General features: G+C 34.6%; 1 protein-coding gene across 1 annotated transcript; it reads left to right on the top strand.

Moving 5' to 3' along the window:
• Nucleotides 1-29: 29 nt before the first annotated feature.
• LOC146529740 (uncharacterized) lies at nucleotides 30-27870 on the top strand. The gene is made up of 4 exons (XM_085201608.1): nucleotides 30-1008; nucleotides 19843-19905; nucleotides 20395-20548; nucleotides 21235-27870. The coding sequence occupies exons 1-4, from the start codon at nucleotides 634-636 to the stop codon at nucleotides 21381-21383; spliced, it is 741 nt and encodes a 246-aa protein (XP_085057734.1). The 5' UTR covers nucleotides 30-633; the 3' UTR covers nucleotides 21384-27870.
• The last annotated feature ends 29 nt before the right edge of the window (nucleotides 27871-27899 follow it).

The raw sequence follows: 27899 nt of genomic DNA, 5'->3' as shown, positions 1-27899 counted from the left end.
CTTTATAAGAAACGGGTAGATTTCTAATGTTGGTACATAATATTACCCTCACAAAAACCAAGTTTTTCAATAAGTGTAAGAAACTCCAGGAAAAGTTTATAACGACAATAATAGAGTGTAATAAAATCGCTAATTGACTTTAAATTAAACTATATGTAAGTTATTTGCTTTATTTTTCAGCTATATGGCGAAATATAGTATTAATCAAATAACAAAAAAAATCAAGTTTAATATTATTATATCCTAAGAGATAGCGCCATCTATCATCAATAAACCGCCTCTAAGCACCGCTACAAGAACCCATCCAGCCGAGATCTGATGACCTACTTGCCTCGACCAGTAAAAATAGCTGTCGACAATAGCTCAAACACTATTTTTAGTGCGTATCACTAAAATTTAAAACACACAACCTTATCTTATAAATTCTAAATAACACCTTCAGTTGGGATCGAGCAGCGTCAGTCCCGACGCGAGGCGCCGCGCAGCGCGTGACAAACCTACCTATAATACACTCAAAATCGATATCCTAACAGCCAGTACACGCCGAGTCGAGTAAATTAGTGCCCGTTTAGTTGTCGCTAGAGTTTTTTTAGTGTAGTAAACAAGGGAACATGTTAAATTAGAAACTGAAACATGGAAGCTAGTGTAAAACGTTATATACGTAGCGAGTCTGCGAGCTGTGCACACATGGTCGAGGAGAACGCGGCGAACAATAGAAAGAGTGCCGATCCACATGAGAAGCTGAAGGCACTGCTCAACTCTCCTGAAGACGAAACTGATGATACCCTCCCACCGTCTGATGCTCCTAAATTCGGAATAGTTATACATAACAGAATTTTTGTCGGAGGATTCTCATTGACCACTACTGATGAGGACCTGTGGAAGTTCTTCTCGGGCTTCGCCACGGTGACTGCGGCGAGGGTCATCTATGACAGGGCAGGTGTCTCCAAGTGCTACGGCTTTGTCACCTTTGCGAGCCCTCGTGTCGCCAGATTGATTGTGAAACAGGTTAGTTCTTTGTTATAATTTATACCATTTTCTGAGTGAAAATTCTTTGACAACCTTTGTTTGTATCGACATGTTAGATGAATTAATGGGTAGCTGTAAATTTTAAACGTTTTAATGACATTGAACTTGATGAAATTAAGATTTGTGCAATTGAGATTGTTTCTATCTAATCTAATTTCGTTATCTGTGATAAGTGCGCTCGTATCCATCCACACGCACGGTTTTCGTTAACTATCTTTGCTTTCTACAGCTACCTGTACAAACAAGGTTAAAATCTAAAAATTATTTTGCTAAAAGACGTATGCCATTTTTAATATTTCCTTAAAAATATAATATAAACGTAATTTCAAAAGCATTTTTTCTTTATCCTAGGTGAGAAAGGCAGTGAGTCCTTGTTATCACTAATATCCACTCTCCACCTTCTGTAAAATTGAGTGCTGGAAAAACTAGTTCCTCACTATACCAGATATATTCCTCCGACGAATTTTCTCCACTCCATCCCACGTGTAGGAGGGTGGGATGCAACCTAGTGTTAAAACTCTTTGATCCCCATATATCGTTGTCGCATGTTCCCTAATTATTGGAGCATTAAATGTTGATTGACGGGACTCAACGCCGCGTTTTATATTGTTACCAGAGCTAGGAAATGAAAATAATCGATTCTTCCCAGTTCTAAATTAAATCCACAACCGTTGCCTTTACAGTCAGACGTTGCGCCGCTGCGTCACGACGAACACAACGTATACAAGTACACACTATCAAAGTATTTTTCGTGTGACAAAAACATTTAAAATCAAAATATAATTCTAAAAATAAATAAATAAAAGTATAAAAGCATGTGCAACAATGGAACAATAATAAACATGAAACAATGAAAGGCCTGCACTTCTGCGTAGTGTAGTACAATTGTATCTACATGATTATTATTTTTTACTTCACGCTGTATCGGCATTTGCTCCATCACCTAAAACGCAATCCCGTCACGTTCACGCTGTATTCTGCATATAGCAGAGCAGCAGTTTCGCCGTTTCCTGTTCCCCTATTCTCCCTTACCTGTTTGTCGAATTTCAACTTGATAAGTCCAGTAGCTTCGCCTCACTTGGTTGCGGTCAGGTGGATAGATACATATATTTTCGGATAATTGATTAAACACTATATTTTCATGTTCTTGGTTCAATGAAGTTTTGATACCAGATTCTATCTGGCTGTCCCTGCTTTATGCGGGATACTTGAAAAAATATAATGATTTACCAAAATTGATTCACCCGTCAGTATGTCTAGAGTAACATAGTACATGTATATTAAAGAAAAGCTGATAAATAATTTCAAATAATTTAAAAAATAATAAATAGATGGATAACAGATTGGAAAATTTTATTGCATTACTGGAAAATGCTCCGAGTGGTCCTAAACAAAGACTTAAGCGGCGTCCACACTCCACACTCGGCTCCCTCAGGTGCCCTCCAATGCGTATTCAGTACTCACTAGTATGGAGAACTCGAACGTTGCTAGTTTTATAGCATTTTAGAACTTTTAGACTTCAAAACTTGTATTTCAAGTCGAATTCATGACTAACAAGTAAAACACTGTAAAAGCGATGGTTGGTTAGGTCCCCACTCAAGGAAAAGAATATTTTTATTTTTTAGCTTTGTTACGCCACCAACGAAACGTGGGAAACGGAGTGTTAACTTACACTATGTTCCCAGGTTCCCTCTGCCTAGTTTGCTAATTATACAATACAGCGTGAGCTAAAAACGCAAAAAGAGTTTAACACTTTTTAATTTCTCTTAAACGTGTTCTGTAATTTTTAAAGTGGACTTTTTATATTCTTTGAAAGTTTTTTCTTAAAAGCTGAACATGAAGTTTTCTTTGTCGTTTGCTAGAATGATTAGAATAATGAAAATAAGATGCAATTTATTTTATATATACAACTCTTCCGTTAGGTCTCCGTCAAGTGACAGACAAAGCACAGCCGGTACGCGGCGTAGAATGCTGAAATGTGGCATGTAAGGTCCTAAGACAGTATAATGGAGCAGTAAAACAGGATTTTCCGAAATTGTTTTCGTGGACTAAGAAACGGGCTACAATTCGCGTGGATGGTACTATTACTCGTTACCATCTTTACATATCCGTGAAAATGACGTCCACGACCATACGACCTACTAAATAACACTGAAAGCCTAATTGTAAATTTTGAACCTCTATTTCAAATTTTAATAAAATCGTTTTAATTATTATTATTATTATATTTAGTATTTTACTAAATTTGAGCCATATCTTTTTATAATTCATCTAATAGGCCACGATAAACCTCCATATTACCTTTCATTATGCGGTAATAGATATTAAATGGTAAGCCTCAATCCCAACTTAATAAATGTTGTCGCCGGTGACAAATTACTCGGCGGTCCGCTTCCAGTTTACGCAGATGTTGTTTGTTTGATAGCGGTTTGGGACCGAACGATATTTCATCTTGATCATTCTAGAAAATACATCTTAAGTTTTAATACTGACTTCATGACGACTGATGACTATAATTAATAAAAGCTTGTGTTAAGGGACTCCGGCCCCCGTGTGCCGCTTTATTTTCAAAACATAGTGTGGCGGAATTACGGGCTACGTTTTATCAACTGGACGAGCGAGACGAACAACGAGAATTGAAATTAATTTAAATATAGACTTTCCCCGGAATGCATGAGAGACTAAGTGTCTTAACACTGAGTTCCCTATAACTGCGGGATACAGTGAGGAACAAAAAAAAACAATTAAATTTAGACCAAAATGAATAGAGCTAGTTAGGCACATTCAAATTGAATACCGGCAAAAGACGTGCGTTCTCCACGAAACGTGAACCACTTGCGCGAAGAGCTCTCTGCTCGCTGCAAAAATTCTATTTCAAATATAAAATGTAGCTTCCTTTTTTCATTTCTGATATAAACTTTGTCGCTTGACGCGTATTATTTTAATTAATGGACCACTTTAAAATAAACTTGTTTTTTTAACTAATTATGACGATATTTTTAATTCAAACCCGTTAATAGCTCGGTAGATAGAGGAAACCTAGTGTTAAGACACTCCGTCCCCAGCTTTCCCAGCTCCGCCCAATTTACGTGTAATTGTCATCTGTGTATTGACTTTCGGAAGTTACCGCCGTGCCGCAACCATTGATAAGGGCACAACGTCTTTAAAATTCTAGTGGGTATCACACAAAAATGCTTCGTCTGGACAAGCCCTTTGTTATACCAATATAAGATAACAAATACAATAAAGCACCCGTCATCTCCAGAACAATCAAATTTAAATACATAAGTGTTTTCGTAATTTGGTGGATTGGAAGGGAGGGTGGCAGGAGGAGCTCGACAAAATTTCTGCGTCTCGCCTGATTGTTTTATATGAAAACTTTGTTCCGTCGGCTTTATGTATGGACGTAATCAAATTGTAAAGGATCAATGTTCAGTGAGAGCTTCGTTGTCACTAAATGTGAAAGAATATTTTTTGTGAAATATCCATAGATAAACTTTCATGAAATTAATTGATACCATTCGAAGTAAAATGTACGTTTAAAGACTATCGTGATGTAGTTAATGAGAAAGTTGAACGTAGAAATTTCAAATGCAAAGTTTCCATATGGGAAGAGAATGAAGATCAGTCAAGATATTTATCAGGTTACAAGCAGACCTTAATTTTAGCTATGATCTGATATCTTTGCGTTAAAGTTTTTTTTTTCAGATTTACTTTTTTCTTCTTCAGGCTTTCAGGCAGGCTTCAGGCTAAATCTAATCGGATTATTCTGGAGTGGGCACGGGCCCCTTTTCTTACGCCCATGAGTGACTCGTTATTATTCTTTATGCCGCCTATATAATAACGTTGTAAATGCGTGAACATAAAAAAATAACCCGATAATATATAATTTCTATTATAATATGAGGAACTCTCATAGAAGAAATTTGGTAAATGCTCTATAGACATATGTACTCGTATACTGTTGTGTCCGCACTTTGCTTCGTTACCAGAGCGAGGTAATGCAAATATTAAATATTTTAGCATAAAATTAAAAAAACTACTATTACTACTATTATTACATAGGATATTCAAAGTAATTTGTAACCACTTTCCACATCTTCACCTGCGTAGACTTCCACGTGGATTTAAATTGATGACAATTATAAAGCTTCGGCATTTACTAGAACAAAATATATTTCATATTGATCCTAAGTTATATGTCTAGTGTCAACCAGATTTTATACAAACTGGTTACCTTTATTCAGGTGGTAGCATATATACATATATAATATATTTGCTCGTTTTTTGTTTTTATATGCCTGGTAGCCGGAGAGATCGATGGCTTTTAAATGAAATGAAGCTATAATATTTAATATTTCATTAACCAGAGTTGGAATCGAAGCAACAATGTGTCGCGTTTACAGTCACACACTTTTACCCCGGCGCTACCACTGGCCTCTGTATGAAGGTTTCAGTAATTTCAGATAGGCTTTCAGATATCGTGCCTTGGTGACAGGAAAAGCGCGGCGGTGAGTACCGCCACTCCACACGCAATTTGAATTCGGACGGAAATCGTGAATGGTGTGTCTTGACTCTAAATTCTCTTTGCCTCTTATACTATATGTCAAATAACATGAGACCCCAAAAACGGCCAAGTGCGAATCGAACTCGCGCACTAAGGGTTCCGTACTATTATCTATGAAAACGTGCAAAAATCATGTTAACTTGATGATAATTGTTTTTTTTATTATTTTTATAGCGAAACTCGAAATGTCATCCAAATCACTCGTTTGCGTGGTATTTGCATTGTACTTAAATGTGAAAGTTCAGGTATTCAGCCGTGTTCATTATAATATTGTATACAACGTGCTGTAATGAGTTAGACCAAAAGATTCATTAATTATTTACACTTAGTTCTAGTTTCTTTTAAATAAATGGATGCTTACAAAAAAATAAGGTTATTGTTATTATTCAAGTACCTAAAAATAAAAAAGACAAAAACGAGCCTTTTAGTTCAGTCGTGTAGAGGCCAGTCGTGATGCAGGGGCACAAAGTGTAACTATAAATGCGATTTGTTGTGGGTTCGATTCGATATTTCCATTTCATCCCTCTGGTGTCGAGGCAAAGCGCGGCATTGCCACTGCGCCACTACCGTTAACTTAGACATTCTAAAGACGAGCCCTACATAATACTCCAAGTAACAGGTGCAAGCGGATCGGCAGGAGTAACCTAGTTTCGAACAATGTTTCTACGAACGTGCCGTAGAATGGAACGTCGCACAGTGACTGGAGCTGTGATGGTTGAAAAATTTTTCACATTAAAATTTACTTTTTGTCCTAAATATGAACGAAATGTTCGAGACCTCTCTTTTTTTTTACAAAATGTCAATGGGAAGGTTTTTCGCTAATGACTTTGAAACCTTTTAATTTGTAGATTTACGTCGTCTGCGACCTCTGAGAGGTAACTGTGTCAGGGCGAGAATTACGCTGTAAAGATGGATTAAGATTGACATACATGTTAGTGCAGCTATTTTTCTTTTATAATTCTTCACGTTCACGTTTCTATTTGGTGATTAACACCTCCTTACTTTATTTTTCGATAATTTACATGTACCTAATACCTGATACATCCCAATGCCTAATAGTGATCGAACTCTAATATAAACATTTTTAAATCTAAAGATTTATATAAAAGTCATCCGTTACTGAGTGACTGACATACAACGCACAGACGAAACTACTATACTTCAAAAGGTGATATTTGGCAAGTAGGTAAGGTAAGAAAGGATTCTTAAAATTCCTACGGGAACGAGGAAAAACGATTTTCTTTTTTACGTGTTAAAGACCACGCAAGCACATTTCGGACTAGTTCAGTCTTTACCGTCCAAGTCAATTTGAATCAAAGTGTTGACTACTGTTTCTTAGACTAAGCCCATGTTATTCTTCCTTTATCGAGTAAGGTGATGCGAAATAGGCGCAGGGTCATTATTTTTTAAATTAAAAACAAGAAAACCAACATCATGTTAATGTTGTTATATTCTTTAATCCGCAACTTTCAACACGTCATGTCATTAAATACATGAAAATTGAGAGGTGCGTAGGGAACAGAGAATTATGTTTTTTTATGGAGAGGACAAGGTAAACTAGCGTATGGGTCATCTGATGGTGACTGATCACCACCCCCAACGACAACGTCCAGCATCAGAGAAGCTGCAGGCGCGTTGCCTGCCTTTATGATGGAGATAGTTGCGCTTTCGGTGGGTCCCCTTTGTTCAATATGTTCTGAGCATGAAGCTGTGAGCATGAAGGTTATTTTTTGTTTCAAACCAAAAGTCACGGTGTACTTGATATACAATAATAGGCGTTTATAAAAAGCTGTGTTTCAAACCTGCAATATTTCTCAGTTATTTGATAGCTACTGAATGTAAAAAGGTCAAGAAGCTCCACTTATTTTAAGCGCTTCTTACTCTGTACTGCTTTTCAACAAGCGATTATAGAGGAAATGCTCTAATTCATTCTTCAGTATCATATTAGGTCTGTTTGAAGCATTTCAAGATAAAGTACGGTAAGATTAAAATAAAAGTGGGTACATTGTTACTCTTTACTTTTGCTGCAGAACTTGCACATTGATCGAACTTGAATTGAATTCTAGAAGACAGAATTATAAGTTGTATTCCGTGACAAGGAATAAGGTCGTGGGTTCGATCCCACTCGAACCAATTAAATAGGTATTTAATATTTTTATTTTCTCGCTCTGGTAACGATGCAAAGCGCGGCGTTGAGTTCCTTAACTCAATGCAATACCTCCATAATTTGGCGGAAAATGGGGAACGGAAATGTCTTAATAGAGTGCCTTCTTTTTGGATTCCTAAACTGGGAATCTAGTGTTTTTCCTCTGTCTACCCTGCTATGAATTGGATACAGTGTGTAAACTTTTTATGGCGCCAGTTTACTTTCATGAAAATCCCAACCTTCGCTACTGGGAAACAATGAGATCTTACTCTTTTCTTCAAGTTTTCTTTGTTACAATAAAATATAGAAGATGTGTAGAAATAAACAAATGTATTTGCATCTCTTTATTCATTCGGAAACCTAATTCGTCCTGAAAGCTCCGATAAATTGTAGGTACGAATAATACATCTCAGCCAACGTAATGGAAGTGTCTCTTGACCGAATTTCTTTAAAGTTTTTTGGCTGAACGTCAACCTTTCGGTGGACATTTACCAAAGCCCCATACTATAATACGTGTATTTTATTGACAATCTGTCGAGCAAATCGAAATGCTTAGAATAGACATCGACATACATATATTTGCTGAAGGAAATGTTAAATAATGTTTGGAAAACTACGATCTAATTCATGGTGTGCATTGCATAACATCACTGTTTTTTCATTTTATAAGGCAACTTAACACTTAACAAAATAAAATAGAAAAAAGAAGAGTTAAAAGGCATATTCTGTATATAACCATGTTTGTATATCCAAATCACGTAGAAACGGTTCACAGAAAGGCATTTTTCAGTAACAAAATAAATAACAAACGAACATTAATTAAAATACCTCCACAAGCGTTCCGTCCACGCGTGCATACAATCCTAATTGTTCCCTTTGAAGGTGAACGCCGCTGTGGCTCAGTTGTGATGAGCCTAAATAAATATAAGTGAGCGTGTGACTGTAGATGCGACGGTTGTGGTTTGCGTTCCCACTTGGGGGGTGAGTAATGTTTATTTTCTCGCTGTGGTTCGTGATTTCCGCCACTCTACATGCCATATCTCGAAAATTGGGCTGTGCGTGGGGAACGGAGAGTCTTAACACAAAGTTTCCTCTGCTTTTACTGCTATTACGGAATCCAGCGTAATGCATAATACACAATAAATATGTACCTAATATTCGTATCGAAAATTAATATTGATGAATGAACCAAATACCCTTACTGATCGCGATCATGTATGTAGGTACGTCTATCGAAAGCTACTTAGATTGGAAAAAAGTCCTCAATAACGCACGCCCTTTGTACGAGTCACATTGAAAGGACCTTTTGTCATATATCCATGTTACAAACAATACGTTAAGGGCACTTCGGAAGTTCACAATGAGCTCTCGAAAACTAATAATATTCATATTTGTAGAATCTAATATATTTATATATATTGCAAAATTAAAATAACGAAAAAATATAGGTACTCGTATCACAGAGAGAATAAAGAAGAACGTGCTCAGCCGGTTGGAGCACGTCAATCAATGATGAAAGAACAGCAAAACAGATTTATGAAACAAGATCATTGATAAGAGAGATTGGGGAGACCTCGGTTGCCCTTTTAGAATACTTTGCCGATGATATGGAGGAAAGTCACGTGAGACTGTAATAGGACTACGGAGCGCGGTGATGTGTTCCGCCATTCACTACGTAATATGTTAAAAAAATAATTTCGGTTGGTTCACTCTGTTTCTTTTATTTATGTGTTATTTTATATCAGTATTCCTATTTCTCTTGTAATATGTATTATTTCCTCTATGTATGCAAAAGAGAGTTTTATCTATCTATCTGTCTACCAGCTATAACAGTATAGGCATATAAAGATGCAACTGCGTTATCTGATAATTATTAAATAAATAAACCTCATATATGGTTTGGTTGGTTTAGGTCTGGCAGGTCAGGGATCTGCACGCCACGTAAGTGACACTTCGTTTGCATTAAGACAATTTCATCCGCCGTCTTCCACCAAATTCAATACTCTTGCTCTGCTGCGCGAGCGGGGAAATGAAAATACTAAAAACTATATTTTATTCACGATTTACTCTAGTGGGAATCGAACCTACAACCGTCGCGGCACGGCATAGCCGCCCGTTTGTACCCCTGCGTCACGACAGCCTTGAGATATCTATTTGATAAGAGATAACTGAGTAACATGATAACGCGACAAGAGATTTTTGATTTTACACCTTGACAAGAGATTTTTGATTTTACACCTTATAAAAAAGTTTATAGTTTTGGACTGAATCAATGTGACTGCTCTTATCAGTTTTATTGATTGAACGTGCACCTAGTAGACTCCGCCCGAGCGGTTCTGCCCGCTGACCACGAAGCAATATTATGTTACAACTTATATGTGTTGCATCTCTGCCCAAAAATAATCTGGTCAAATGATCATTTAGGCGAGACATTAAGCTATTTATTAAATATGTTTCAGATACGAATTCTAACTCTCTAATTTTTACACGTTTACTCAAACCGAATAACTCTTTAAAAATATTAAAATTAAAGTAGGTATCTTTTTACAAACATAACTCTCAAAAAAATATAAATTATAATTAAAACCTATAATTAATAGTTATACTCCATAGATACCTCGTGACGGTTGTATTATCAACGTAAGTTTTTCATGTTGCTTCCAGCTTTTTCCTGCAAAGGAGGGAAAACACAAGGAACCTAGTATTGAGACACTTTCCAATTTTCGTGTTCAGAAGAAAATTAAAAAATAAATAAATATAAAAATCACGTTAGTTGTATGGGAGCGTCCTAATTTAAATGTTATTGCGTTTTTTTAGTATTTGTTGTTATAACAAACAGAAATACATCATCTGTAGACGTATTACGAACAAATAGCAATATCCTAGTAGTAGGGGCCCGTCTTACCCTTTAGGTACAGTAAATAAAGACATAGATATAACTATTAAAAACAACATAATATGAGCATAGCAATAAAGATATAAGCTCATGTTTCATTCTAATGTAGAGCTCTCAATGCGGGGCGCTGGAAGGTCAAAAATCATTTCAAAGACTTCACCCGTGACATTTTAGCTTTTACTCTTTTATGCATATATTTATTTATTTATTTTCGTACGTTGCAAAACACAATATGCTTAAAGAATGAAATTGAGTGGGTTATTTATGCAGTTGAAATGTTTTCGATTGAAGTGCTGATAAAAAAATAGAAGTAAATACTTATTTCATATTTTATATTTAGCTTAACGTACAACCTAGCCTAGCGATAACTTTGAGGTATTAAGTGGTGGAACTCAACACCGCGCTTTGCCTTGTTACCATTGTGAGGAAATTAAAATATTAAATATTTCATTCCCCCTAGTGGGAATCAAACCCACAACCTGCGTGTTTACAATCGTACGCTTGTACAAACTCAAACTCAAACTATGCGTATAATGTAAGCTTGAAACATTTGTAAGCTAATATTATAAGCAAGCTTGGTCGCCCGCAACTACGATTGCGGAAAAAATGTGTGGAAAAAAATTTAAAATCCAGTTTTTTTCCTTTCATATATTGATTTAGAGAAATCTTCTTTCAGTGCCCCCCTCCACTCCCCAACCTACCCGCATGCCCAATTTCAACTTTCTAGTCCAAATAGCTTCGCATGTGCGTAATAACGAATACCTAGTTTTATAAATAAACTAAGAGGCTCCACCCCTTACTCGCGTCACTCACCAGCCCTCTTCGCTTGCAATGATGAAAAAATAAAATTTAAATAAAATAAAAAATAAATCGCTATTATTGCTACCGAACGATGACGTAATATGCTTAAAAAATCCCCCGCGACGGCACTGTATGTAACTGTATGTACAATGAATTAGTATTGTGAATACACTCGGATAGAGTGTATTCACAATTTGGAAAACACTCACACACAATACAGTACGTATATTTTAAAACATTTTCGAGATACATGACCTTTCACAATACTTGTAAATCCCACGCAGCGTTGCATACTACTGTAGCTGCAAGCTGCACGGTGTGAGTGGGCGTCGGCTTCATTTAGAAATGCAAATCGTATAATAAAAAACTAAAGTTTTTGCGTGAATTTATATTTCTTCCAACACTACAGGTTGTATGTATGTGTACACGTACACACTGACAGACGTTATTTAGTGTTTAACTGCATTTAAAGAGTGTGCAACTCTATCAAATTCATTATGATCGCGTTTAATGGACACTGTCATTCATTTTATGTGTTAAGGTTTTTCAGTTTACATGTTTTAAGTTGATACCGTTGTGGCCCGGTGTAGGTCCGATATCTATGGGAAATGATTTAATATTTTCATTTCCTTGCTCTGATAGTGAGGCAAAGCACGGCGTTGAGTTTCACCACTTAACACGCTGGGCCTCAGAATTCGGCAGAAAATGGGGAACGGAAGGATCTTAATTGGAAAGGAAAAAAAAGAAAAATGAAGAAAAAGAAAAGAAAAATGTTTTAAATTGGTGCTGACGCAACTAGTCACTGGAAGAGTACAAATTTGGAGCAGAGAAACGGAAATACTTTTAACCATTCCTCGAGTAGGAATCAAACTGACAACCTACACCACACCACACCACACACATACGCACGACGACATCAGTAATCCTTTCCAATAATGAACATCGAACATTAGCTCGTAGTTGCGATAGATATTTTTGTTTGTTTTTACCATTGTATTGGTCCCTTTGTTTTAAAATAAAAATAATATTTTATAGTAGAAACCTCAAATTCGACTGACTATACCGATAATGTAATACTTTGTAATCAGAGCGAGTACACAACCGGCGTAGCAACATTCGGACACTGCAGGTCTAGTGGGCACCTCGATGCCTTAGTGGCATATATGGACTTACCACCTCTGCAGTATACATTCACTATTAGCAGTTCCGCTCGAACTATTGTGCTGATGCCATTGTTTTAGCGAAGAATAAGTCTAATATGTGTATGAATGTTGGCTGTGTACCAGCATTTTTAGGGTTCCATACAAAAAAAAATTGAAATTAAAATAAAATTTAATTAACACCGCCTCGAATTCCGCGGAGAGTGTGGAACGAAATATTTTAATGGGAACGGAGTGCCTTAATAGGTTCCCAGGTTCTATCTGTCTAACCTCCTATATATCTACGGGATAAAGCATAAAACTAAAAAAGCATATGAGGAACATTTTAGTCGGGAAAGAATTTACTTCACTGTTTGCTTAAACAGAGTAGGGTAAAGTGTTCATAATCACCGTCTTCACCTATTGCACAGGTATCCAATATCTCCAAGTATAATGACATACCTATTAAATTGTTAATAGTTACTTTCTGGACATCATGAGAGATAAAAGACATAAACATTGTATTGAGGTATTAAAAGACTTACAAAGGATAAGAAAACAGCAATTAGTATTTTTCAATGTGACCATAAAACCAATATGACAAATTTGAAAGTCTTTTTTTATATAGGCACAGTGGCATATGGATCGCAACGGACTCAATTTTCATTCGAGGAAAATGAATTATTTCCTTTCCTTGGATGGAATGGATTATTCCTGGTAACAAAATACAGCGAGGCGTCAAGTTAAATAATTATTTCTCTTACTTTAAGATATTATACAACTAACGAGGGCATCGTCGCGCAGTGGCAAAGCGTACGCCTGTATCCGCAAAGGTTGTGTTTTTGAATCCCGCAACTGTGAATTAATTACATATTTTCAATTCTTCGCTCTCAAAACAACACAAGCGGTAGCATTTTTGCAGAAACTGGAGAACGGAGTACTTTTCAGGGTCGAACCCTCTAAGCTAGTCAAGGTTTGATACGTTGCACGGAACCTTCCACACAGTTCTATCGACTTGCACAATGGTACATAACCGTTTGATATTTTGTTCAAGTACAATACGTCTTCTCTTTCAAGAAATGTTGCTAAGATACAAAAGATACACAGAAGAAGCCACAACCGCAGCGTTCACTGTGACACCCCCCCGCCCCTGCCCCTGCCCCTGCCCCTAATATGATAGTTGTACACTATTATCTATATATATAAAAGGACTTGTCCTCACTGACTGAGGTAAGACGCGCGCACAGCTGTAACCGCTGTGCGTAGAAACGTGAAATTTGGCCAGATGTTTACTTTCTTAATCTGGACATCCACTAAGAAGGGATTTTGAAAAATTTTAACCCTAAAGGGGTGAGATAGGGGTTGAAAGTTTGTATGGAAAAAAAATTAAATCGGCACGGATTTTTATAAGATTTGAAATTTAGATTTTTAAAAGTATTTAATTGAACACGTGTTTCATCGTTTTCTAGAATTCTCCCCCTACGGGTGCAAATAAGGGGTTGAAAGTTAGTATAGGTTTTTTTTAAATCGTCACCAATTTTTATAAAATTTGAAATTCAGACTCTTAAACGTATATAATTAAACACATGTTTCATGGGTTCTTAGAATTCACCCCCTAAGGGTGCAAATAAGGGTTTGAAAGTTTGTATGGAGAAATCTTAAAAATCGCCACCGATTTTTATAAAATTTGAAATTTAGACTTAAAAATATTTCATTGAACACATGTTTCGTGGTTTTTTAGAATTCACCCCTAAATACGCAAGCGAAGTTGCGCGCGTCCGCTAGTGTACTATATACTAACGCTGTCAGATTAGTGGCAACCACAAGTGTGGCGGCTAGGATACGTTATTTAAACAATTTCCCACCACCATTATATCGTCAACATTAAAATTTAATAGTTCCGTGATTTACCCCACAAATTGAACACTCAGTTATAATATTGAAATTTCATTGGAGCGTCGTCGGTGCTTTAGTCGGAACTTCGATTACTATTTATAGTGTGTTTATGTATTTTAATTAACTATTACAATAAGAAACCATATAAAATATCCATATATTATTTTAGTGGTTTTTTTTCCGTAGGAGTTATTTATGTATTTAGTATAATTTTTCTTTGTTTAATGTACAGAAAAAGATATATACGTGCGACGGTAAACGCGACTTGTTGTGGCTTCGATTCCCACTCGAGAAAATGAAATATGTAACATTTTCATTTCGCTGGTAACGAGGCAAAACGTGGCGTTCCTTCACTCAACAGGCAATGTCTCCAGAATGCGGAAAGTAAGGAACGGAAGTGTCCTCACGGCAACGGAGTATTGTAACGCTAGGTTCCCAAGTTCTCGCTGTCCACCCTGCTATATCCCGCAGATCTAAATAAATAAATAAATTATAATGATTTAAAAGCTAATGAATTAATTAAAAAAATAAATAACAAATTGCCTTATTGTTTCAACTTATGAAAATATGATTAAACCATACGCGCTATTAATTTCAATTGCGTTGTAAAATATGTTCTAATTAGTTAATCATCTTTAAAATATTAGTATTATGTTAGATAATTCATTGCTACAATATTTATATTATTTTGGATAATGTCATGGAAATATATCTCTAAACAGAAAATGCTGCTCATAAATATCCTAACTAATACGATGAGAATGGATTCGATTTCGGGAAGCAGCTTCACGCTTTTTGTCGAACATCAGAGGGCAGAGGCAGAGGCAGAGGGAGCCTAGTTTTATTTACTCAATTTACTTCACTCCGCCCAATTTAGGAAATACGGCGTGTTAAGTTAAGGAACTCAACGCTGTGGTTTGTCTTGTTACCAAAGGAGTATAATTAGTTTCCTCAAATGTTAATCGAACTCGCAATTGTCGATGAGTGAGGGGGTCTGTAGAGCCAGTACTGTGCCGGTCGCCGGGGAAAAGGTTAAAAGTTGAAGGATCTATCGGCCTCGCGCTAAACTTAGGCTAGAATCATCCGTAAACATATACGTAGATACTTTTATTATATTGAGATGGTTGTGGCGCAGTGGGATATTTTACTGTTTGGTTGTGGTTGTGGGTACAGTTCCCACTCTAGCTACCCTGCTACTGTAAACGATTACATTGCAAATGTTTTCATTATAAAATTAGGTTCTTCCATCTCTAAAGCGTAATATTAGATATCCTTTGAAACAAACTCTACTTTCGAAGTATCTACAATGATATTATAATTTAAGTAACTTGTAGGTCGAAGCTACATAGTATAATAGTAATATTTAGTTTTTTATATTAAATTTTTACAGTTTTATTTCTAGAACCAAAAATGCCTCGCTTTCTTGTTACCAGAGCGAGAAATTCAATATATTGAATTCTTCCAAGTGGAAATGTAACCCACAGCCATAACGTTTATAGTAACTATCTGAACTATCCGTACTATTCAGACTATACCTACAAAACAATTTATTCTAGAAATAATATTATCTTCCAAATAAGAATGTTACGTATCCATCTTCTGAAAGTACGAGTAGTTGTCATGAATCATCATTTTCTTTCTACAGCCAGACTTAGGTATTAGTATCCATTGGCTTGGTCGAGACTTAACGATTGAAAGTTCAAGGTCTTCGAGAAATAATAATTGTATACAAAAACTGTGTTCATGAAATAATATGTAGTTGGAATAAACGATTTATTTATTGTAGTTTATGTTTTATACTTGAAAATCCCTTCTTTTCTTTTCTCGCAGTGCTTGCTCTCTTGAAGTTTCAACTCTACATTCTTGCTAAATTTCAACTTAACAGTTCAGTTGATTCATCAACATCAGATAGTTAGTTAGTAACAGAAGAATCTATATTCTTAAAAATTGAGCGGAGCTTTGCATACAATATAACAGCGCGTGTTATGTAACGCATCTGGCATAGAATTACAATTAAATATCTATTAAAAATATTAAAACATATTTAGCAATTGCAAATTAAAAACATTAAACTTGATGGAAGCTCCTCGGGCGTGTTAGAAGATACCCGCTTAACCTTCGGTAATATTATATTTCACATTCACTCGGGGCGGCGATCCCTTCCTCTTGTTTGTGGGTGAAGGAAATCATTAAGACCCTTTAAACTTTAGCTCCACTTTTTGAGAAGAAATTTTTAAGAAGATCGCTTTTGTTAACGCTTTTGCAAGTGTTTTATGTCTATCAATAATTGATCAGTCTTCGCATTAAATTTATAGGTTACTAGCGTTTACTCGCGGCGTAGAGTTCCATTTAATACTTAATATCGTCTGTACCAGCCGTGGCGCGGGAGCACAAGCGCGCAATAGGCACGGCGCGCATTCGGCGTAAAGTGGGGAACGGGAGTGTCTTAATGGGAACGGAGTCTAAACACTAGGATTCCTCTGCCTAATCTAAATTTATTCTTATAATAACATAATAACGGAGTAGTGTCTGTATATGAGCTCCATGTGTGTCCATACATCACACCTGTCAATACGTAAGGCGTGATGGATGAGCTCCACGCCGCTCAAGGCACGTTACATTATTTCACGTATCTTTCTGGTATTGCGGGATAGATATACAGATTATACTGATATATCTCGCGTATACAAGGTACCCTACAGACCCTATTCCCCACGCATCGCCCAATTTTCTAAACATTGCGTGTTGAGTGAAAACAACGCGACGCTGTGACTTGAACCAAAGTTTTTGCATTATTTAATTTTTTACGACTCCTTCTATTAACATTCCCACAGAAATTTCCCACCATTATAAAAATCATTAAGATGATAAGGGCTAAAGAGTCTTTGCAATGTAATTTATTCCTTTATTTTTTAAAAATACTTTCGAACAAATGCGCCAATAAATACACTGTAACTCCTTATAAACAGATGATACCTAATGGTTTATTTATATTGAAATAAAAAAAAAAAACAAATTCAATTTAAAAAAATATTTAAAGGACCGATTTAATATTTGAACGACTTCTAAAAATTTCGGGTGAAGAAGATAGAAAATTCTAAAAATAGGAGAGATTACTGAAACAATGGGCTCTCACAAAAGTCTCGAAAAGGAAAGTGTCCCACAAAGAAACCTCGAGTACTGCACTTCTTAGCTTTGTAGAGACTACGAACTGGTAAAGACTTGTCCATGATTTTTTCGTAAATATTCTTCATGCTTGACTGTTTACTAAAATTGTACCCGTGGCACAATAGAACTCTCGACGATAATTGGTTCGATTTCGACTCGTGAAAATATTTTTAATTCTCCGCTCTGGGGTATAAAGTGCTGCGTTGAGTCTCAAAGCTTAGAATATCGAGCGGAGAATATAGGAGCGATAATGTCAATTTTAAACCATGTCGGTCTACCTGCACGGAAACTGCACGAAGCTGTTATTGTATTTGTGGGATTCTAGTATGTTTTTTTATTTATTTATAAATATTGTTATTTTAAATTACTTATTAAACAAGTGTCTTATTTCTTCTGAAGGCATTAAATAGGCAGGACAATGTGTGTTAGGATGGCTACAACAAACACCTCACAAGTATATATCACATATACCTCACATATGAAATTAGCGTTTTGACGTACTGGCCACTTTAATCACAAATTTCATCCTCCTCTTCGGTTAGGAACTCTAAATTCAAATCTATACAGCTATTCACACATGTAATTGTTTCGTTAACCATCATTCATTTGTTTCTCTCTATTAATATCGTGTTACTTCGTAAGTACGAGTTCCTTTTGTGGCATCAGTACTGCAGGAACGGCTCCGAAGGGCTAATAATGTGTATGGCGGTCGTGTCGCAAAAGAAAACACAGTGCGTTTTTGGTTCTAATCTTTTCGTTCTGGAAATTTCGACCTGCAGAACAAGCCGCCGTGGACGGCTTATTCCGCTATCTGGGTAAAAGTGTGAAGCTGCAATCCAAATGGAAGTTGAATTTTAGACTTTAATTCCATTGACCATTTCTATTCTTACCAAAATCAATAAATGCATTAAGATTAAGCAAACCTTCTATTAAAATAGCCTATTACGGAAAGGCAGTACAAGTATTGGGGAAAACTCCCAAAAAGCAATATAACGAGGTGAACTCCCCAAAGCCGCATAAAGAAAATTTAATCGAATCAATTTATTTGTATACGAGTGTGTTTCATTCAGGTCAAACCGACCGGGAAGGGTGGATATTGCGTGCATGGAAAACCACTTAAAACCTTCACTTAAAAGGCAACTCACCTAATATGAATAAGTACGTCTATATATAACTAGGGTGTATTTGTTTGAGTTTTTAGAACGTTCTGACCATTTTTTCGTCTGGTCAGAAGCAAATAATTAAAATTGATGTTTAAATGTTGAATAAACAAAAACTACTTATTGAGACATTCCATTCTCCACGCTCCGACTAATTGTAGAGATATTGCTTGTTGAGAGAAGGAACTCAGCGCGCGGAAAGTGGCTAACGGTGTGTGCACATAGCATGGTAGGCGGGGGAACCCGGGAACCTAGTGGTAAGATTCCGTAAATTTCGTAATTCCGTTTCACATTTTCTGTTTTGCTAATATAGAATATCCATCATGGCGAAAATTAAACGAGTGACAATGACACATGAAATCCATGAAATTGTTTGTCTGAAACATTGCCAACACGCGATGTCGTACCGTTTCTGATCCTATAGGGGGTGGAATGTATATATTGAATATTTAATACTTGTCCCGATGTGACAAAGGTTCCCACTGTCGCCACCGGCATGACAAAAGTTGTAAAAGTAGACAAAAGAAACCTGGGAACCTAGTGTTAAGACATTCTGACACTGTACCAGGGGGCTACGATACTATTATAAACAGATTTATTATTTATAAAAATCTCTTATGTTCACAACAAATAAGTAAAATTCTAATACAAAGGCACGCCTTTTTAGCTTACATTTTTTACGTGAGTGGAATAGTAAATCGCAATTTCCTCGTGACGTGCGGTCGGAACTTTGCGTAGTAAAATATGAGAAATCACTATTTAAAGTAATACTTTTTATTATTGTTTTTTTAACATTTTGAAGAATGTTAAAAAAAACGAAGAATTGATTCAAGCCCGCGGTTGGACAGTTTGCAAAAGGCGCGAATTCAACTCCCACTATGTACAATTTTTCCCTTTTCACTGTAAAAATGTTAAATAAAGTTATATTTAAAATCTAGGAATATTGTATGAACCAACGTTTTTTCTAATGGTTCCCTATAATATCCTAATAATTATATGCCAACACGTATATGTGTAATAGTACAACTCATCTTTTACAGAGTGGAGGAGTCATGTTCTCGCCCTTAGGACGCCTGCGAGTCGCCCAAGCTGTGAGGAAGCAGGTACATGTGTACATATTATACTAGCAACCTAAACCTGCCTGTTAACTACACTACACTATCGCGCATCGGGGCCACGTCGGAGGTGAATCTCCGCTCGGGTGTTTGTTTGGGGATGATTGTTACGAACTTGCTTCCTCTTATAAAAGTTAAAGGATGTTAAAGGGACGCCTTGATATGTCAATCATATTTTATACGAGTTCTTAAATTTAATTTATAACTATAAAAAAACTCTAAGGCAACGTACAACCGAAACTACACAGAGTATATTTAATTTATTCATTTGTTCGATTTAGTAACAAGGGTTATTCATTAAGACCTTCAAAGAGTGTGTCTATCTCCACCTTAAAAGCCGGACACGAAGAATGGACATGGAGTGTTTTGGTACTAGGTTCCCTCTGCCTACTTTGGTAGGTGCGGGGGTACTTAATTATAAATTCCAAAAATAAAAATGTTCCTATTATTGTTTATTATTATTTCAAAAATTTTCAGATAAGCCAAATCCCAGTGTTAGCGTCTGAAGCTGCTCCACTCCAAGCTCCCCTGTGCTATCAGCTAATCTGCCCCCCTCTCGCGCCTCTGCCCGCTTGCGCACCCTGCGAGATACCACCGCCGCCGTATGCTGTGTATCCATTACCGTTTGATAGTAAGTTGGGTTATATTTTAACTACTACTACTTATAGGGGATCTACCCTGCTATGCGGGGACAGAGCGTTATTGATATGTCTGGCTACATTGAATTATTACCTACATCATAAATATGAATGTAAGAGTAAAGCTTATTCATGCACTCGTAGAGACGAAGCGCGGAGCTGGCTTCTCCTCTGCGCGCAGTATCTCCAAATTGCATAGATTCACTGTTATCGCTGAATTGTGGTTATCTGATTAGATAAAACTGTACCACACATCAACTTTGTTTGAGTAAAAATCGACGAATGTAGTGATTGACATATCACATGATTTTATCTGCTTACATTAGAAAAGGTAAGAAATAAGTGAAGATAAAAAATCTCAATTGATTCAAGTACTGTCACCAAGTTTGCAGGAAAAATGGGTATTTTATTTGAGCTTCTCACTGTATCCTGCACACAGCAGCGTAGGAAGAGTTTACTTAGTATTAGTTGGTTAGGTGTTAGTCCGTTTTCCATTTTCCGCCGAATTCTGGAAGGATTGCTTTGAGTGGCGGAACTGAACGCCGCGCTTTGTCTCAACCCTAGAGCGAAGAAATGAAAATATACATTTAAATAAGCATTTAATTTTCTCGATTGGGGATTGGTCACATTTTGTCTGCCCCACGACTGGCCTCATGGGTACTGTTTACATTGTTTCCAGCCACTCCAGCTATCTACGCTCCTCCGACTCAGTACGCGCTGCTACCGGCCCCGTACAGCACCGCCTGTTGCGAGCCCACCTGCTGCGCCCCTCTCGACAAGCAGCCCCGCGTGCCCGCGCCTCCTCTACACCCAGCCTTTATATACTAATATTCATTTTATGATGACGGACTTCATTAGTATAAAATAACATTTTATTTTATTTAGACAAATTTATTGGCACATTAGTTTTTGGTGTATTTTAACTGAATTTAAATGAATACTGCATATTATATGGTATATGGAATGTGTCCTTTAATTAATTTATTTATAATATATTACAATTTTTCAGTAAAAATCCGTCATTACTTTAGATTAAGTGCTCTTCTGTTTTTAGTTGACGATTAACATAGTTTATGCCAAATGTTATTTGAGGAAGGTTACTTTAATTTAAAATATCTTAAATTAACAGTTGTAGTAGTTATTTGATAAGCTATTTATAATTGCTATTGTAAGCTGCTTTTTAGATATATTTTTAGATTCTGCAAAACCATTCCTTTCGCTCGAGTCTTCCAATGTTTATTGTGCTCAATCAATTTCTGTATATCTGATTAGAGGTGGGTAATTTTTGATTACAGATAATAGTTTGACTAAATAAGTAAGCAATTTTTTTTGCTGGATGCGATGAGCTGAAGATCTAGCTCAGTTTCGTGCCATTGGGGAGGCTTACGTCTAGCAGTGGACGAGTACAGGCTGATATGAGGATACAGGATGATGATGACACGCATCTTCCTAAAATTGCATCAATATCTTAAACATTAATTACCCACTTTTTGTAGTTCTGTGTTTAGTTCCACGATATTTGGTAAAGCCAGGAAGGACGATAGTTGGAGGTATTTAAAGTGATGCAAAAGAAGTGTTCAAGAAATTAGACTCTCGTCTATTTGGGTGTGTTTTTGACAATTTTGTCTATATCTGGTTGTACCTATGTCTTAGATAAATAAAATGTTATACAATAATTAGCTTCAAACAGGTACTTGTAAGTAAAGTGGATTCACGTGCTATCATTAATTTAAGAGAAATGAAATGTATTGGAACGCGTTACACTTTGAATATTCATCATAAATATATTGTTGATAGTAAAAAGTATTTTGAAATGTTAATCTTTGTGTGTTAATAATGAAAAGTGACAAAAAAATACCGCATTTGATTCTATTGCTATAATATGTAAATAACGCGTTCTGATAATATAAAACAATCACTTGTAACTAATGTTACCATGAACTTGTGTGCGATAGAGCGCAACCAATAATAGCACAAAAGGATAAGTTGCTAGCATTAGAATATATTACCTCAATAAGACATTTGTTGATATCGCTTGTTATCCTTCTAAAGGAGTTTTGTTCATCCATAGAATAAGATTAATTTGATGCCCTAACACCTAGAGCAAACCAGAGAGATCTATTTTTGAACAGTTTAGTTACTTGCGATTGACGAGATAAATCTGGGGTCCAAGATGTGATACTTGCTCCAAATCTGAAAACCGCTTGGATCGACATTGTGGTGTCAGAATTGGAGCATTTGCAATCGTTGTTAACTGTTGTCTTGGATGGATTTTAGAAAATAGTATCATCACCTCAGAAAATCTAAGTCTAACGATCATTGTACAATTCTATTCCATTTCCTATAGAGACAATCTCGTAAATATTAGAGTATATAGATTTTCTTATTTCTCTTATTAGACGTTGTTTCGTCATTGTTAAAGAATACGTACATACATATATGTGTGAAACATGAAATTCGATGCATCGAGATATTTTAAATCGTCAATATTGTGATAATATATGGCATTGTTAATTTTGTAGATTAGATCGTAGTTTTATTTTTAACTACGGCACTATTGAAGTCATTAAACAATAAATAGGACCAAAAAGCAACGCAATTTACATAGGTTGCCCTGTTTGACATTTCAGAATATTTTGTTAAAAAGTGACACTCATTTAGGATCACAAACTTAGGGCATATATTGTAGCACTATATTTTATATCGGTTTTTGCGTAAGATATATCCCTAATATAATAATTGTTGTAATTGTTCCGTATGCTAATAAAATCTAAAGCCTGCTAAATATTTATAGAGCTAAAACGACAAAGACTAAATAAATCATATTCCCTATTTCATTAATAAATGTAGTTTCATAAAAATATAAAATTAATATAAAAATTTTATCAAATTTATAATTGTGTATTATGGTTATTATATTAAATATAGTTCGTTAAAATCATTCAAATTTCTAAATTATTAATACAAACACAAACCAATTGTAATATTTAAATCGATATTGCAGATGTGTATGTATGTAGATGCTGATTTAGTATTTGATACCAGTCTGTGTGTATTTAATATTCGGCCTTTAAATATTTAAGCTTGGTCTCAATTACTCCAAATTCAACAACTGTTTTTACTTCGTTAGATATCAAGTGACAATTGCATTGCATATTATATTTGATTTGTGTTCGAAATTTATTGAAATCAATCCTAACAAGGGTTAACTTCCACAATGGTGTACGGTTGTGTTTGACATTGAATGAAATGTTTTCTTATGTCTTCTAAATATTTTAATGATTATCATAAAAATTCGACATTCGATAGTTAAAATACGACAAATAATAATAGATTTGATAGACAGGAACAAACGTACTCTGACTCAAACAGTTGTTGAATATCTAAATTATAAATAATGTAACGGAAAACGCTGTCAATTTAATAACTTGGACTTTTACTATTAGACCGTAAGTCGTTGTACGTTTTGCTTGATTGCTCAACTTTTTTTTATTTAACTATTATAAAATTTAGGTGCGTAATTATTTAGTTTTTAGCAAACTTGACTTACTTTTGATCAAATATTTTTTTAATTATTATTTCAAAAAAAGAAAAAAATGTACTTATTTCCATGCTTGGCTTGTTGATACAAAGTCTAACGTAGAAGCTAGATATAGAACTATCTTAAGCTAAATCTGTCGATCACGTATCACTGCTTGATGTTATTGTCATAAATGTGTCACGCTTATTGGTTAAACAATATATTCATGATTTATGGCTTGGAAATAATCACTAAAATCATATATTTCAATAAAAAAATCAAAAATAATAGTACGTATATAAATATTTTGAAAATGACATGAATATTTTAAGTTTAAAATAAAATGTTTAAAAAGAATATAGACGCACTACATTTATGCCAATAACGGTTGTATCATTCCGTGGCCTAGACGCAACTGCCTGACATATCGGAGAAGTTGAACATCACTACGCTGTATGTATTTTATTATATGTGTATCTTATGGACGTACTTGTGACTACTAAGCGATGTAATTTAGACAATATTACGTTAAACGAACGTTAGAATTAATTAAATAATATTTAAGTATCTTTAATTAGATTAATTATGTGCTTAACGTACGTGTATAATGTGAGTCGTCTGATATATTCATATAAATTATTATTATTATTTTGTTCATTAAACTCAACAAGAGCCTCTTTCACGATTACTTCTGAAATTAGTTATCAATATAGAAAATTATAAGTTTCCTTAAATTTTGCCCGAAATCTGATAAAATATTCAATAAACCTGCTTATTTCTCATGTTATATATTACGAACAGACTCAAACTTTTCTGTGGTGATTATAAGTAAAATAAAGAGAGATTGAAACATAATAAACAATAAACTTCATTTAAAAGTATAAATCGAGAAAAAGATTTCAGACGCCCAAGGATTTATTGTTAGACTTAACTTAATTTAGATTCATGCAATCTAAATGTAGCCGTCCTTTTTCTTTAAATCTGCAAAAAAATAATTAGGAAAGTTGTCCAGATGCGGAATCTTGAAATCCGTCGCAATAATATAACAGGGACTAAGACAATATCACGTTAGAATGTCCAGTAGATGAAAGGACTTTCCTCTTATGTCTGAGCGCTTTCAACTTTCTTTTATTATGAATTTTAGTATCTAAATAAATAATCTCAGTATTGGACATAAATGTTCATTTATTGCAAGTGATATATTTATATTATTGGTTCTATAATATTATTTGTTCGCATTAAAATTCATGCAGTTATAAATGTGTAATAGTGTATGTAATTTACGCACTTTGCCTTATTCATCATTGTTTGAACATTTAAGTCATTGAACTCTACAGGTTCTTTAAAACTGCCATACTCTATTCATTAGTTATCCCTATTAGATACTAGTTAACTTCTTAGAGCTACATTTCAATCTTTTGCTAGTGTCGATTCAATGTTACCTAAATGTAAGAGGCTTTGTGGTCTTTTTTCCCGTAAACTAGTAACATTTTTGATATCTTTACAAATTTATTCTGAAATCATTGTCCTTGTCTTTTTAGATATTTGTATTTGTATCGCGAAATATTCTGTTGTAGATGTACCCGTATACTCCTAATATATTTTAAACGTTGACTACTTTTAAGACGTAATGCTATACTTCCGATATTACCGGTGTGACCTGTACGTGTGAATGCTTTATCTTCAATGTTAGATCGACTTAGTAATTCGATCATTTGTCTATAACACGTACATTTTCAAACATATAATATATTTCAAAATCAAATAATAAAAACGATATCAATGTAACGAATAAAATCACAATTTTGCTTGTTGTAATATTTCGATCGGTGTAATTAATGCTTCTGAGTGTGACGTTGTGGTACATTTTGAAGTCAACAGATACTTCATTTGATTGAATATTTTAGCTTATTTTCGAATTTTTTAAATGTCACCTTTTTGATATCAAAATGTACGGAAATGAAATAAATAAAGACATGTTACACCTAAGCTACGAGTATATACGTAATAACGCTCCTACCATTTGATCTATGTGTTGTAGAATCTATCAATTGTAGTTTAAAAATATAATATTCTGATATCTATCTTTGTGTACTTCGATCTAAATATAGTTTACTTCAAAGATGTTAAGAAGTGTAATAAATAGATAACATATATCAATATTATAAGTTAGATCAAAAGTAACATAACTCTATTATTGTAATAATTCGCATTAAACCAGAAACAAATCCCATGATATTCGCTTAGAGTGTGAACAACAGTCTACTTATCTAATATAGTAATAATAATTTTAAAATTTAGAGTTATATCACTTTTGAACTTCAAAATTGATTAACATCAACGTGATCATATTCAGTCATTACGCACATTATTAATAATATACGAATTAAATAAGAGACGTATTATACAAGTAAGTCATCGAATGTATGTAGATGATTGTTAACTGTTATTGTAATATAATATTGAATATTGTCTAGTTATATATGTGATATTGTTATTGGAATAATAGATATTTTAAACTTAAATTACTTCTATATTCTTCTTGTTGACTTTTGTGTAATAGAATAATTTCGGTAAGATAAGATTAAGAGAAGAAATTTTAAGGATGTTACGTGTTATAGAAATAGGTCACTAGTGCATAACGACGTGCGCATAACTTAATGAAGGAGTTACTTTAGCTAGGGTCGCTATATCATAATCACCCTAATCATTATTTTTGTTAATACTTTTAATGATATTTCCATTCGCCTATAAGAATCTAAAGAGTAATTTTTTTTGTTTTATCCTAAAAAAATAATTATTTATTTAGATCAGACAATCTCATATGGAACAATATAGAACAAATATGCATTCTTATGCATATTTGTCCGTTCCATATGTTGTCCTCGTGATAAAATTTGCAACGATAACTAATACATTAAGCATTTCTTTTCAAAAAAAAATTATATTATATATACTAAGAACAAAATTTTATTGTTATTATTTAACAAAATATAAGAAATTTTAGTATAACATAAACTTTCATGCGATTGGAATTGATAAAAAAGTTATAATTTTTTGAAGATAAAACAAAACACATGTAATTTCTAAGAAATCTCCGCATCAGCTGACCCTAGCTAATACAGTAACGTCATTTAACGTGGTTATTTAATATCAATAGGTAAGCGACAAAAATCATAATACGAAAAGGCTTTTGTAATTCTTTCGTTTTAAGCTATTTTTATAGAATAGTTTTATCACTTCTCTAAAATTTTGAAATGTAGTTAAATAAGAAAATGAAAATATTTCAAATAATTAAAATTTGTCCTGAAATAGACATATACCTACATTTCCACACTTAGTTTTTTCGATCAGTAACTTTCAAATTTAGTGATTTTAATTTGAAACGAGCATAATATTATGTAGCATAATAAGAATACCTGACAGCTTAGATACTAACAGGAAAATATGTTTCAAAGATCTGTTTTCGGAAACATACATGTATTCCTACAGTAAAATATTTGATCTTACCATAGGAATATTTAGTATCTTTTTAAATACATAAACATTTTAAAAAGTAAATAAAAATTCTGTAAAAAGTATTGAAAGGAATATAATGGAGTTCTGGGATATCTACTTTCGTTACCAATATTGATGCTTGGAAATAGTATTTCTTATTTAACTACAATATATCACGAATTCCGGTATACCGCAGTAAAATTTTCCCTATTTATAGACATAAGTACAATAAATACTGAAGCAATAACAAATAATTATATTTAAGTCAAATATAATAAAGTAATTATAATGTATGAGGATGATGTGTTTTATTCTTACCCTGTACT

Source organism: Heliconius melpomene, chromosome 18, assembly GCF_056956725.1.
Source record: "Heliconius melpomene rosina isolate 202511_hmr_F chromosome 18, ASM5695672v1, whole genome shotgun sequence".
In the NCBI taxonomy this organism is placed as follows: Eukaryota; Metazoa; Arthropoda; class Insecta; order Lepidoptera; family Nymphalidae; genus Heliconius; species Heliconius melpomene.
Note: the sequence above shows the minus strand (reverse complement) of the source record. Positions and strands in the feature narration are given on the sequence as shown.

What these genes read in the sequence shown, in the direction of transcription:
- LOC146529740 (XM_085201608.1), top strand. Translation starts at nt 634, where the DNA reads ATGGAAGCTAGTGTAAAACGTTATATACGTAGCGAGTCTGCGAGCTGT. An exon ending in CCAGATTGATTGTGAAACAG is followed by an intron (nt 1,009 to 19,842) that starts GTTAGTTCTTTG and finishes CATCTTTTACAG; the next exon opens with AGTGGAGGAGTCATGTTCTC. An exon ending in CCCAAGCTGTGAGGAAGCAG is followed by an intron (nt 19,906 to 20,394) that starts GTACATGTGTAC and finishes AAAAATTTTCAG; the next exon opens with ATAAGCCAAATCCCAGTGTT.